This window comes from Malus domestica, chromosome 03 (assembly GCF_042453785.1).
Source record: "Malus domestica chromosome 03, GDT2T_hap1".
Lineage (NCBI taxonomy): Eukaryota > Viridiplantae > Streptophyta > Magnoliopsida > Rosales > Rosaceae > Malus > Malus domestica.
Genome location: NC_091663.1, coordinates 5,866,561 through 5,880,939, shown reverse-complemented (window position 1 = coordinate 5,880,939; position 14,379 = coordinate 5,866,561). Strand labels below are relative to the sequence as shown.

The window sequence follows — 14,379 nt, the reverse complement described above, 5'->3', positions numbered from 1 at the left end:
GTTATCAATTTTAATATTTCTGAAACTATGAGATATCCCGTTGATGATCATTCTTGCTTTTCTATTGATGTTATTGATTCTTTGGCGCAGGAGTATCTTGAGGAATTGAACGAGGATGTCCTTGAAATAGCCATTACGAAGGGCATAGAACTAAAAAACCAAGAACTTGGGGCAATGCAAACCCACGGCCAAATTGGGGAGCCCAAAGCCGTGCCCTTTAATGAGGAAGTTGTGGAGGTTGTGGCTGCCATTGAGTCGCTTCCACGACAATATGGTAAGGTTCCGCTCTCAATTTCAAGTTCAGTTTTTACTAAGATGTTACCTTCTGTTGATTAGGCACCTACTCTTAAACTTAAGCCGTTGCCGGACCATTCGAAATATGTGTTCTTGGGAGATGATGAGACATTGCCCGTCATTGTTTCTTCAAGTCTCACGGCACATGAGAAAGAAAAGCTTGTGAGGGTGTTACGAGAGCACAAAACAGCCATGGGGTGGACCTTGGCCGACATTAGGGGAATTAGCCCCACCACTTGTATGCACCGCATACTTCTTGAGGAGGGGACTAAACCATCCCAAGAGGCTCAACGCTGTCTCAACCTCCTATGATGGAAGTTATGAAGAAGGAAATAATCAAGCTCTTAGATTGTGGCATGATCTATCCTATCTCCGATAGCCATTGGGTTTCACCAGTTCAAGTCGTTCCCAAGAAGTCTGGAGTTACCGTTGTCAAGAATGATGAGAACGAGTTGGTACCTACACGAATTCAAATCGGATGGCGTGTTTGTATTGACTATAGGAAGCTAAACGCTACAACAAGGAAATATCACTTTCCTTTGCCATTCATCGACCAAATGCTTGAAAGGTTAGCCGGTCGTGCGTTTTATTGTTTTCTTGATGGATATTCAGGAAATAACCAAATTATGATAGCACCGGATGACCAAGAGAAGACCACATTCACATGTCCCTTTGGAACTTTTGCCTATGGTCGCATGCCATTCGGCCTATGCAACGCGCCTGCCACTTTCCAAAGGTGTATGGTAAGTATATTCTCCGATTATGTTGAGAAGATAATTAAGGTATTTATGGATGATTTCAGTGTATTTGGGGAGTCTTTTGATAATTGTTTGGATAATCTGACCGTGATCTTGAAACGATGTGTTAAAACTAACCTTGTGTTGAATTGGGAAAAATGCCACTTTATGGTTAAACAAGGTATAGTTTTAGGCCATATTGTTTCAGAAAAAGGAATTGAAGTAGATAAATCAAAAATAGACCTTGTACGTCACTTACCCTCTCCTACTTCGGTTAGAGAGTTTCGTTCGTTTCTTGGCCATGCAGGATTCTACAGGCATTTCATCAAGGATTTTTCCAAAATGTCCAACCCCATTTGCCGATTGCTTAAAAAAGATGTGCCCTTCCAGTTTGATGAGGAGTGTGAATCAGAATTCAAGCAGCTCAAAGAGAAGCTCACTTCGGCCCCTATCATTGTTCCTCTCGATTGGAGCCTTCCTTTCGAGCTTATGTGCGATGCATCCGACTATGCATTAGGCGCTGTTTTGGGGCAAAGAAAAGACAAGCAGCCGCACGTTATATACTATGCCTCTCGAGCGCTCAATGATGCCCAATCGAACTACTCTACAACAGAAAAAGAACTTCTAGCTGTTGTCTTTGCTTTAGATAAATTTCGATCTTACTTAATTAGAACTAAAGTGATTGTTTATACTGATCATGCAGCTTTAAAGTACTTACTAACAAAGAAGGAAGCAAAACCGAGGCTCATTCATTGGATGCTTCTTCTTTAAGAGTTTGACATCGAAATCCGAGACAAGAAAGGAAGCGAGAATGTGGTGGCTGACCACTTAAGCCGAAGGTCCATGAGGAGCATGAGCATAACGTGCCTATCCCTGAAACTTTCCCCGATGAGCAGCTGCTGTCCATTGAGGTAAGTGAACCATGGTATGCTGATCTAGTGAATTACTTAGTGTCTAAACAAGTTCCTAACACTCTCACCAAGCACCAATGTGATAAACTTCGAAAAGATGCACGTTTCTATGTTTGGGATGATCCCTATTTATGGAAGTATTGCTCTGATCAGATTTTACGTAGATGTGTGCATGATTGTGAATTTCTTTTGATCCTAAGATTTTGTCATACTTATGCTTGTGGTGGACATTTTGGCACTCAAAGAACGGCATTAAAGGTTCTTGAATGTGGATTTTATTGGCCTACATTGTTTAAAGATGCTAGAACTTATTGTCTAACGTGCGATCGGTGCCAAAGAATGGGAAACATAGGTACCAAGGATCAAAAGCTGCAGCAGCCCCTATTCTTTGTTGAAATTTTTGACGTTTGGGGTATTGATTTCATGGGTCATTTCCCTCCATCTTGTAGTTTCACTTATATCTTGCTAGCTGTTGATTACGTTTCAAAATGGGTGGAAGCAAAAGCCACTCGTACTAACTATTCTAAGGTTGTTGCAGATTTTGTGAAAACTAACATTTTTGCTAGGTTTGGAATGCCTAGAGTTCTCATTAGTGATGGAGGCTCCCACTTTTGTAATCGAACCATTGAGGCTTTGCTCAAGAAGTAAAACGTTACACATAAGGTTTCAACACCTTATCATCCTCAGACCAATGGGCAAGCCGAGGTTTCAAATAGGGAGATCAAGCAAATCCTTGAGAAAACTGTGGGGCCAACAAGGAGGGATTGGAGCTTGTGCTTAGACGATGCATTGTGGGCTTATCATACGGCCTACAAAACTCCCCTTGGCATGTCCCATTTTCAGCTCATCTATGGTAAGCCATGTCATTTGCCCGTCAAGTTAGAACACAAGGCACATTGGGCTGTGAAGACATTCAACATGGATATAGATGCCGTCAGGGTGCATAGAAAGCTCCAATTAAATGAGCACGAGGAGATTAGGCACGAGGCGTACGAGAATGCTCGGATTTATAAGGATAAGACCAAGGCGTATCATAACAAGATGCTTCGTACAAAGACATTCTCCAAGAGGTAGAAAGTGCTCCTCTTTGATTCCCGCCTTCGATTATTCCCCGGTAAGTTACACTCTAAGTGGATTGGACCCTTTGTTATTACTAATGTTTTTACCCATGATGCAGTCCAAGTCCAAAGCATGAAAACCGGCCATGAATTTAAGGTGAATGAGCATCGTTTGAAGCCCTATTACGACCTGTTTGAGGAGCATATGGTGGAGGAACTATCCCTCCATGCCCTGGGCTCTAAAGATGCTTGAAGGATGGTAGTCGTCCGGCTGCAAGACGTTAAAGAAAGCGCTGATTGGGAGGTAACCCATGTATTCAAATAAGGAAGATCTATGAATTGCTCCACAATCAGTTTTGCGTTTCTAAAAACCTTCCCTCTACTGCGTTTATTTTGCCTTGATTGTCATTTTTAGTTGTTGCTTGTTTGATTGCTTTTGGTGTGGATTTTTGTTTGAAACATTGACAAGTAAACAAGTGTTTTTACATTGACTTTAGTAGAAAAGGAACATTTGGTAGAAAAATTCAAAGATGTGCATACAAACAAGAAGGAGCTTTCATTGGTCATGAGGTGTCGTAGCTGTCGAAGGAACATCAGAAAGACGAAGCGCCAGAGCTTGATTGTCCGAAGCCTCAACACTTGGAGAAGCACCAGAGAATGAGGGCAGAGGTTGCCTCGAGAGTAACGCCATAAACCTTTGATGATCATTTCGAGCCCGAACTTCACACTCCTGCAGCTGGTCCAGCTTCCTTTTCATGCTCGTTGAGTAACTAGTTGCTAGCATATGCAACTCTTTATTCTCGTGCCTAAGCCCTCTGATCTTCTGCCGAAGACTAGCCACCTCAGCCATCAAAGACTCAACCTGACGAGATCAAGCAAGAAGGCGTTGGCCCATGTTTGATACTGAGCCTGCACATTGGACGCTGAAGGCCAAAGAATCTTGAATGGCCTGCTCGTCAGACCGCTTGGAAAACATCCTACTGTCTCTCGGAGTAAGAAGATTCCTGGCAACCACTGCAGCCATTGCATCATTCCTCATCACAGTGTCTCCAACTGTAAGAGGACCGTTAGAGGATATGAAGGACGACTGCCAAATGTTGCCTGGAGAAGACAGGTCAATATCTTCTCCGATATTCAAGTCAAAACGACAGTCAGATGGGAAAGACATTTCTGAAAAGTGTTGAAGAAAATGAAGAAGTCGGACAAATTAAAATCTCAGATGTGAAAGAATGGAGTTTTTACAGGCGATAATTCAAGTGTGTTTTTTAACATAATGCATGCCTCTATAAAAACTCAGAAATTGAAGAGGAGCGAACTCAGAAATCGAAGAAGCGTCTGCTCCGAAATCAAAGAAACGCCTACTTCCTCAAAAGCTAGGCCTACTCAGATCCCACGGGCCGATCTCAGAAATCGAAGAGGCTACAACTTTTTCAGCCTCATCAGCACCCGTCACACGCAAACTCAGCTTTGCGGAAATCACGACCAATTTGTCGAAGCACCGATCCTAAATATCGAAAAAGCGCCAATCTTTTTCAGCCTCGTTAGCAGCACTCGGCTTTGCGGAAATCACGGGCAATTTATCGAAGCACCGATCCCAGATATCGAAGAAGTTCCAGTCTTTTTTAGCCTCGTCAGCAGCTGTCACATGCACACTCAGCTTTGAGGAAATCATGGGCAATTTGTCGAAGATTTCTGATGAAGAAGAAAACACGTGAAGCGATACTATTCAATCACCCAATGACGACACGAGTGAAAGAATAATACCTCTACAGGTATTAAAGAACTTCCTATAATTGTCCACCTTCACCCTCCATTGCAAGGCAGACATACTCGACTTTTCTTCATCTCTGAGAATGCATTCCCAACGAACCCTCTCGAGTCACTCAATGTTCCTCATCCCCTGGGATACCTCTGCAAACAAATCTTTAAGAGCAAAAGTATTTCATATCATGAAAGTAGAAAGCAAGAGTATCTCATATCATGCATTCTCCATGTCATTTTCCTTGTCTTTGTTCTAACCTCCAGGACAAGGAAAATGAGAGCAATCAGCCAGCACTTGGTATCAATCTTCCGATCTGGAACTGACTGCTTGGAACCCCTTCCTGATTGCTTACATGGTATTGCTCTCGAGTACTCATCTTCCACTGCTGATGTACTTCCAAAGACGTTGCCACATCTACCTGGAGAACAAATAAGGCAAGTGAAAATGATACCTGCAGCAGAAGGAGTCTGAAATGAAGAACTCGAGAGCTGCCACATCTGCCAGGAGAGCAGATAAGGAAATGCAGCCTGCACAATCAACTCAACAGAAAGAATCTGAGTTGAAGAACTCGAGAAGCTTCAACAACATCGCCAGAGAGCAAAGATTCACCGTACAATTCCAATCCAATTCAAGATCAAAGCTGTGGAAAGTCAACAAGATCATCTACCTCCATAACCAGATTTACGTTCCTAAACTCTACGCTTTCTTGTTTTTACCTTGCTATACTTGTCATGTTTGATTAGTTGAGTTGTTTGCTTATTTGAGTGTTAGTCTATGTTTGAAACATTGAGGACAATGTTTGGTTTAAGTGTTGGGGGGGGTAAAACAAACTATTTTGAATGATTGTTTTTTTTATTCACCTATCACTTACAATGTTGTTTCTCACTGTTTTTAAGTGTTTTTAGTGCATTTTGAGTTGTTTTAAGTGTGTTTTGGCATAAAAATCCAAAAATTTGATAAAAATTTGAAAAATTGTGTTGAAAAAGCCAAAAAGAGTTGTTTTTGTGTTTTGTTTGTGTCTTAGGATACCTTCCAACATAGTGATGAGGATTTGGTTTTTAAGTGCATGACTGTTAAAGAAAGTTACAAATATGGATGGAAGTTTCATATGCTCTTGGGTTTATGCTTGGTTGTAGTTATAGTTTACAAATTCACATGTAATCACAAAGGAAAAAAAAAATCAGTTTTTGTAATATGCTTGAAAGAATGAACTCAAATTAACGCTACAACCCTGTGAGACTTGAGCTTAAAACGTTCTCTGAAGAGTTAATAATCCGTGCATCGTTGTTTTCTAAAGTTGGTGCATGATCTCATTATTTCTTTGCTTAGTTTCTACTTAGAATGCATTTTCATCATTATAATTCCAAATATTAGAACTTATGCCTGTTCCATTCAAAGCATAACATTGATATGCATAACACATATTCAAGATGAAGTTGTTTAGTGAACCAAAGCCAAATAGCCGAATCCACCTTTGTCATTTGTTTTGTAGGTTTAAACCCCGTTGAGCCTTGTTTAGCCTATTTTTCTTTGTTAATCACATCATATAGGACTATCCATATCCTTGTTCTTGAAGTATAGTGGAGCATAACTTAGAAAGAATTCATTTTGATCAACATTATTGCAGAAAACAAGTGTGGGGGAATTTAGATTTCAAAGTTGTGTTTTTTTTTGTGTGCCAAAGAAATTGGGCACGACAGAGAGAAAAATTCGTGGAAAAAGAAAAAGAAAAGAAAAATAAATGCATGAGTTGCATGAATTTTCCCTTGTGTTTAAAAGTAGATTTCTGCATTCTAAAGAGAATTCTAAGTATCTAAATCGTTACTTTGCTCACTATTGCTTTAAGAACGTTTGTTTACCCTTACCTTTCTTTGTTAGCCAACGCCCTTAACCTCGTTACAACCCTTGACTTCCATCTTGAGTATTGTGTATTTCAATATGTGGAGTTTGAAATTGGTATGAGCATATGATATCACTGGTTCTCGCTTCTAAGTAGTGGCAATCCGTTCATGAGATCATATATATACATGCATTAATAATTCCAGAAATTGTTTCTTTGTCGAAAAACATATGTGAGTACTAGTCTTCTTGTTTACATCAATCTTCTCACATATACCTAGTGTAGGGTGTGTAGTCAGAAAATATGAGTGAAAATTGAGTGCATATCTAGTAAGGAATTGAGGGATTTCTCTAAGGCATGTTACTACATTCAAAATGTTGTTTTAATTGATTAAAATGTAAGCTAGTGAATGATGACTATGATTAAGTAATGCTCGAGGGTAAGGATTGCTTAAATCTATGTGAGTAGTGATCTTTGGCATGTCATATTTCATTGAAAATCTCTGAGGCAAATGTTGGAAGGTATAGGTTATGTTTTGTTTGTTTCGTTTGTTTTGTTTTGCTCGAGGACTAGCAAAAGCTAAGTGTGGGGGAATTTGACAGGAGCATATTTATGCGACTTAGTTAGCTTGTTTCTTGGCATTTATGTTGTTAGTCTGTAGTTATTTTAGTATTTTAAGCTATTTTCGTGTGTTTGTAGGTCCAAAGGGTTAATGTGGCATTTTGGAGCATTTTTGGGCATGGAATGGATGACATATGCTTGGAGCAAAAGGAATGGACGAAATTTGAAGTTTGTGCATCATCATCTCCCTATAAATAACCATTTTAGCACACTCATTTCACCCAACACATCCATTCAACTACCACTACATCCACTCATTTCACCCAACACATCCATTCACCTACCACTACATTCACTCATTTCAACCACCAAACACATTCACCTATCACTACATCCACTCATTACCACCACCGACTACATCCTCTCCCTAGCCTATAAATACATTCATCCACCCTTCACCATAGGATATAGATCTCCATCCAAAGACACTACATTTTCACATCTCACAACTCCATACACTTACACTTTCATCCCTTGCCGTGACCTCCATTTAGCCACTCCCCTTTCTTGTGCCGCAACAAGGAGGTGAAAAAGAAGGTCCTTGGCGTTTCAAGCTTGAAGATTGGAGCGTTTTAGGTGTACTTCGTTCTTACTTTCAATGTCTACTTTTTTATTTTCTGATTTTGTTGCAACTATGAGTGGCTAAACCCATATTTAGTTAGGGGGAAGTTTGAAGCCATGAACATGCTTGAGATATGAATTGATTTCTTCCAATTGTGATTTGATAAGTTGTGATTGCAATTCAATTATCTATTTTATTCATAACTGATTCTTGTATGTTTATTAAGGATGCATACTTAGTTTTCATGTATGAATTAGATGCTAAAATATAAATGAGTTTCACCTAATCGTTACAAGTTTATATTCATGAGTAGTGAAGGTTATTTATCACAATCGTGTTAATTGAATTCTTGGCAAATGTATCATGCATTCATAGTTATAATTGCCTCGTTCAACACTTATGATTTTCATTGCACGTAATGATGTCTGATTGTATCTCTATTATGCATTCATATAGGGGACTTTTAGAGAATGATTTGGGTTGTTACATACATTCATCCAACTCAATGAGTAAAGGAAAATCTGAGGGTTAATTTGTGCATCACAGTTAATATGGGGTGTTGAGTATCATAGTTTATTGAAAAGCAATTGGAAATCGATTCATGTACAAGTGTGTCATGTGTGAAGAACGGACCTCTAACTAATCCACCCATCATTTTATTTCACAAATTCATTTTATAATTTGTCTAATTTTATAAGTTGTTTGTTTGTTTCGAATTCATAAAAACCAAAACCCCCCCTTTTACTTTCTTGTTTCAAAGTGTTTAATTTCTGTTTTGGTTATGTTTTAGAGTGTTTTGAGTCAAGTCAAAACCCTAAATTCATCCAAAGTTGTGTTAGAGTCAAAATCTACCCATTTTGTGTTTTAGGCAGTTTTGAGTGTTTTAAAGTTGTTTTGAGTCTAGTGAACTTGTTTTGAGTCTTTTGAGTCTATTCAAACGTCTTTAACTTTTTTTTATGTTTTTGAGTTCGTTTAGAGGTTTTAGCAAGCCTTCCTAATCCCTGATTTAGAACGATCCCTACTTGCATTTATACTACAATTTGACAACAAGAGGGTTTAATATGAGTGCTTAACTTTCTTCGCATCAGGTATCATTGAGGGATTGCGGAAGTGACAATGTGGGATCATCGAACTCATCAACGCTTGCAATATAATTAATTTTTTATTTGATGTTTTTTATTGACGAAGAGGCGAAGAATTATAGATTCATCATTTCATTCCTATCGATTCAACATATTGCTAAATGTTTGGGAGTTCCCATCTAGTTTTATATGTAGATTACTTATAGATGTCAACTGCATTTTACACCATGTACATGTGAAGCACTAATTATTTAGTTAATTAAAGCTTAAAAATAATACCGTTCTCAGTAATGTAAATGAGCGGATCATTATATTTGTGCTTTGCGTAGAATAAAATCTCTCGAATGCCTTTTGGACAAACAACTAGCTAGCTTGAAGAAGCCTGCAACCCCATTTTATGAAGGTAAGTTAACTAAATGAAAAACAATTACTCTTTGAATGCAAATAGTTTAGCTAATTGTTCGATGCGTACTGGAGGACCAAGGGGGACTTCATTAAGCTCGGCTGCCACAACATTTAGGAATATGAGATTTTAAATATTTTGATGAACTTAAATTACTCAAATTAAATAATTGGTTTCTCATTTTGTACTCACTTGATTAAAAAACGCGAGCATCGGTCAAGAAGCTTGCATTTGCATAATTATTATGAGGTTGATCGCTTGAATAGTGAGTAGTATAATAATTCATTCCAACAAAATCAAATGACCCTTTTATTAACTTGGATTCTTCTTCTGTAAATTTAGGTAATCTTTCTTTAACAAGAACTTGCATACTGTGCGGATATTGGCCGCTTGTCAATGGCTCCATAAACCTACATAATCATTGAAATTTCATCAATAAATTTTGTAATATTATCATTTAAATGAACAGTTAATTGGGTTGATATATAAGTTTGGAATTATTAATAAACTTGCCATCCAAACATAAAATCCAAAGATCGTTTTGCAGCATTCCGATGACGCGTTGCGTTAGAAACTGGCACAAACCAATTTGTCGCTAATGTTATTCCTATCACGCCTTCTTGAAATGCCTGCACATCACCACCCAAACTTGATTAGTTACAGTATGAAAAAGGTAAATTAACCCTATCTCATTAATTTAATATTACAACATTGAGTATTAATATGACTTGATATTTAGTCTTGTACATTTTAACAGCATGTGCATGAGCGAGGAGGAAGTGGTGTGCTACTATATAGGGTTCGGTAGCCGAATCACCGCCGGTGCAGTTTAAGTTCTGCCAAGCAGAACATCGCCCGGGTGCTAATTCTCCTGATGCATAGCCAAAAGTAATAAAAGTATATGGCTCATTTAGTGTGATCCAATGCTTTACCCGATCGCCAAATAACTTAAAGCAAAGTTCTGCGTCGTCTCGAAAATGATTGCTGCAACATGGAAAATTAAAAATCAGTTGCATGCTGATTTTGAAGGTTTATGCATTATAGCAATATACATTTGAATATCTAAACGATCAATCATCAAGAAGAGAAAGAATTATTATTAATTAGAGAATCAAAGTCTACTACTTACACAATTTGACGGTTTAAGAAACCACCATATTCTTCTTCTAAAGCTTGAGGAAGATCCCAATGAAAGATTGTCGCATATGGCGTTACACCTGTGCATGATCAATAAAAGCAACACGCTTGATTATATAACATGTAACTCTTACTATGTATATATGTATATGTGTGTGTCTGTATATATATATTTGTAAGGTGGGATGATATATGAGATTAAGCAGTTGCATCACCTTTGTTTAGGAGTTCATTGAGGAGATTGTTGTAGTATTGTACTCCTTCCTTGTTCACACCCCCACTTAGCTTTCCATCTAATTATATAATTAAAATTAAACAAGAACATAAGCAAATACATTCGAAAGGGGAACAAAATAGGTTAAACTACAGATATTATTGGTTATATTACTCAGAGCAAAGATCATGCATGGACACACTACTTCGTCCCAACTAATTAATGCGAATGCAGATGATCAACTTACTTGGTAACAATCTAGACCATGAGATAGAGAACCTATAAGCATCCAATCCCATAACCTTCAAAATCTTTACATCTTCCTATATAGAATAACGCAATATGTATTATAAGAAAATGCCTCATCTTCAACCTCCTTAATTTTCTTAAGGCCGTAAATTCTTTAATTCTCCTTATACTATTGAATAATTCAGAAGGACTGGAGTACAAAGTTAATGAAATTTTTGAACCTTATAGCGGTGGTATTGATCATCAGCCACGTCCCCATTGCTTCCATCAATGATTTTTTCTGCAATTAACCATGTAAAATTTTCATTATCTTCATAAACCTCATGGTTTAGGCCTCGTCCCCCACCAATGTCTAACCCTTGTAAAGGTTAAGAATAAATCTGTATTAATCAAGGTTCAATTCAATCTGGCACCGGTGTAGGTACCTGGATACTGGTGGGTGAAGTTATCCCATATGCTTGGTCCTTTACCACCTTCATTCCATGCACCTTCATACTGAAATTAATTTACACTTATAAGAGTACAAAATGAGCATGTTAGTATTTTCCTGCACGTATGCTAATAGGTCTGACATTAAATAAAAACCCTAACAACTTATTAAGTGTAGAAACACTAACTTGGTACGATGCTGAAGCTGAACCAAATACAAAGCCTGATGGAAAACTGCTTCTGTTCAGGGAAGCACTGTTATAACGACTAGGTATAATAGCAATAGTTTTACTATCTGCCGCTGCAAAGCCAGTTAGTAGTAGCACACCCAACAGCAGTGACAGTAACCTCATTGCCATTGCTAATTAGGGCTTTTGGTGAACTGGAATGGTTTTGGCCTTCCTCGCGTGGCGTTTATATAGAGAAAGTATGTATGAGGAAAACATGTAACCGTTAATATTTAATTAAGAACGTGGATCAATACAGATAATAAATAATTAGTAAAAGTATAGATTGTAAATAAGTACCAAAAGTGTTCGATATCAATTGGCTAGACACATTAGCAACATTATAAATAATTTAGAATATCACGAGAATATACCCCTATATAATCTAATCGTGATAAGGTCATGACTTGCATAGTTGCATTAAGTTGCCCTATATAATCTAATCGTGATAAGGTCATGACTTGCATTAAGTTGGGAACGTGCACATAGCGTACATGAAACTTAATATCTTTGAGATTTCAATGAACAGATTATGGTGAGGTGAAAATTTTATTAGGGATGGGGTAAAAAAAGCAGGGGGTGAAAGTCTATTTCTTCACGTTTTTCCTCCAAACCTATTGAAATGTGTAACAAGTTAAGAGGTATTGCACATACAAAAACGAATTAAGTACTTGTTTGTGGGAACTGGATATACTGATTTGTTAATATTAATGATGTTCCATATTTTGTAATTATTTTAGAGTTAGATATGTTTACTTCCTGCTTGGAATTTGACAATTTGTTAAGGAAATTCAGCTGGTCTCAGTAACATAATAAAAGACTACAAAAGTGTTCAGAGGGCTGACCACTACACCAAAACTGTCAAAAAGTGGATTGAAATAGAGATGTATCCCTATGCTAGTTTGGAGGGTTCGTGCCTAATCCATCGCTACCGCAAAATTGTCAAAAAAATTAGTTATATTGTAGAAACTGTCAAAAAGTGGATTGAAATAGAGATGTATCCCTATGCTAGTTTGGAGGGTTCGCGCCTAATCCATCGCCACAACAAAATTGTCGAAAAAATTAGTTATATTGTAGTTATGATAGCAGGCAAGGGGAACAAAAAGGTTCCATAGTTCTGGTTCTAGACTTTTAAGAGAGTAATTAGAATACGAGAATGTAAAGGGTAAAGTTTTAGTTCTAGTTCTATACTTTCTTGGGGCAAAGGTTTTTATACACGAATTCACACATCCATCTTGAATAAAACTTTTATTATTTTTTTTATTTTTAAGAAACATCTGCGATACAAGAGAATTTTATTGGTAACGTAAGAAAGTTACATCTAGTTAAAAGGGACATAAACTTTACCTCTCATAATACAAGGAAAAAAAAAGAAGCTTTACTGAATAGAACTTGGACCTAACTTTAATTTAACCAAATACTACGATAAACTATTATTTAACCAAAAAAACTTAAAATTTAATCTTAATGACAAACTATTCATATACCAGCCCTCCAAACGTAAAAGTTGGCGACCGAACTAAAAGCTGAACACAATAATATTTTTTTTTTGAACTTGCACCTAACGGAAAGCCTGTTACCTTATTAAATATGAAGGTGATGAAATGGCGTCCACCATCCCACTTTCATTATTCCAACTACCACACGTGCCAAACTAATAAATAAAACCAATTGTCCTTTGTTTCACTATGGGTATGTAGAAAACTTGATTTTTAAAGTGAGCTTTATAAGATTTTTGTTTTTTTAATTCATAAAATATAGCTATTTATGTATGTTTTTCTAATTCATAGAATATTGCTATTTTTGTATGTAAAAAGATTTAATGGTCCTGTAATTTAATTGCAGTCAAATTGTTTATTTATTTTTTGTTGCTCAAGACAGTTTTGATACATTTCTCAACGGTCCTTATTTCAATTTTTTTTCCAGACACTGCTCCTGACGGAAGAATCCCAAAAGGGCCATGAATACTAAAAAGGAAAAACATATTTATCAAAATATTATATGTTTTTGAAACCCACAAAAAAAAAAAAACACCATAATTTAACATGAGATAGAGGAGAGAGAATAGAGAAGAGGGGACTGAAAATTTCATGAAGCTGAATTCAAGCTGTTATACATAGCCAAATCAAAAGTAATCCATATATATATAGATTCTACTATTAAATAGCAATATATATGACCACCATTTTTTGGAGAAAGACATGCGATCAATCAAGATTCAAGATTGGGTTATTTTGTCAAAACTTTGTCTTTATTTTGTTCATTTTCAAAAATAGTGTGAGTTATTTTAGTTTAATTTTTGAAATAGTACATGGTTATTTTGGTTCAGTTTCAGAAATAGCGTGGATTATTTTTCTGTAGTTACCAAAACAATGGAATTTCGTTAATCGGACATCACATATGGAATTGGGTATCAAGTTTAACCTAGGAAGGTCAAGGGATGCCTCGACCCACGCGCCTCCGTATCCGGCTATTGACCGCCCCCACTCGCCGGAAAGATAAACTATTTCTAAAAATTCTCAAACTTCACCGAAATGAAGATCTCAATGAGTAGAGCAAGTTTTATACCTGCGGCCAAGTCCAATTTGGCCGGGAAGAACTTCAAATCGCCAAGAACTCGCCAGAACCCTAGAATTTGGGTGTCCTTTAATTCGATCAATCCGCAACACCACGGCCCCTAAAAATGTTTGGGCTTTGTTCTTGACCTCCAGAGAAGTGTTTTTGTGGTGGTGATTGAAGGTAAATGTTTAAGAAATGGGTGGATCGCCGCCTAGTACCCACGAAGTCGTGTGTCGGCCTTCACAAAATTAGAACCAAAACTCTCTGTTTTTGGGCTGAAATGGTGGATGGGAG

At 37.3% G+C, this 14,379-nt stretch overlaps 1 protein-coding gene across 1 annotated transcript; it reads right to left on the bottom strand.

Annotated features, from left to right (window-relative positions):
- Window positions 1-7,626: 7,626 nt before the first annotated feature.
- On the bottom strand, window positions 7,627-11,669 carry LOC114823890 (beta-glucosidase 12-like). Its single transcript, XM_070818197.1, has 11 exons — window positions 11,488-11,669; window positions 11,296-11,365; window positions 11,092-11,150; window positions 10,869-10,944; window positions 10,623-10,700; window positions 10,400-10,487; window positions 9,999-10,254; window positions 9,784-9,899; window positions 9,463-9,680; window positions 9,340-9,371; window positions 7,627-9,249 (listed from the first exon to the last, which is right to left on the bottom strand). The coding sequence occupies exons 1-9, from the start codon at window positions 11,656-11,658 to the stop codon at window positions 9,467-9,469; spliced, it is 1,128 nt and encodes a 375-aa protein (XP_070674298.1). The 5' UTR covers window positions 11,659-11,669; the 3' UTR covers window positions 7,627-9,249; window positions 9,340-9,371; window positions 9,463-9,466.
- Window positions 11,670-14,379: the final 2,710 nt, after the last annotated feature.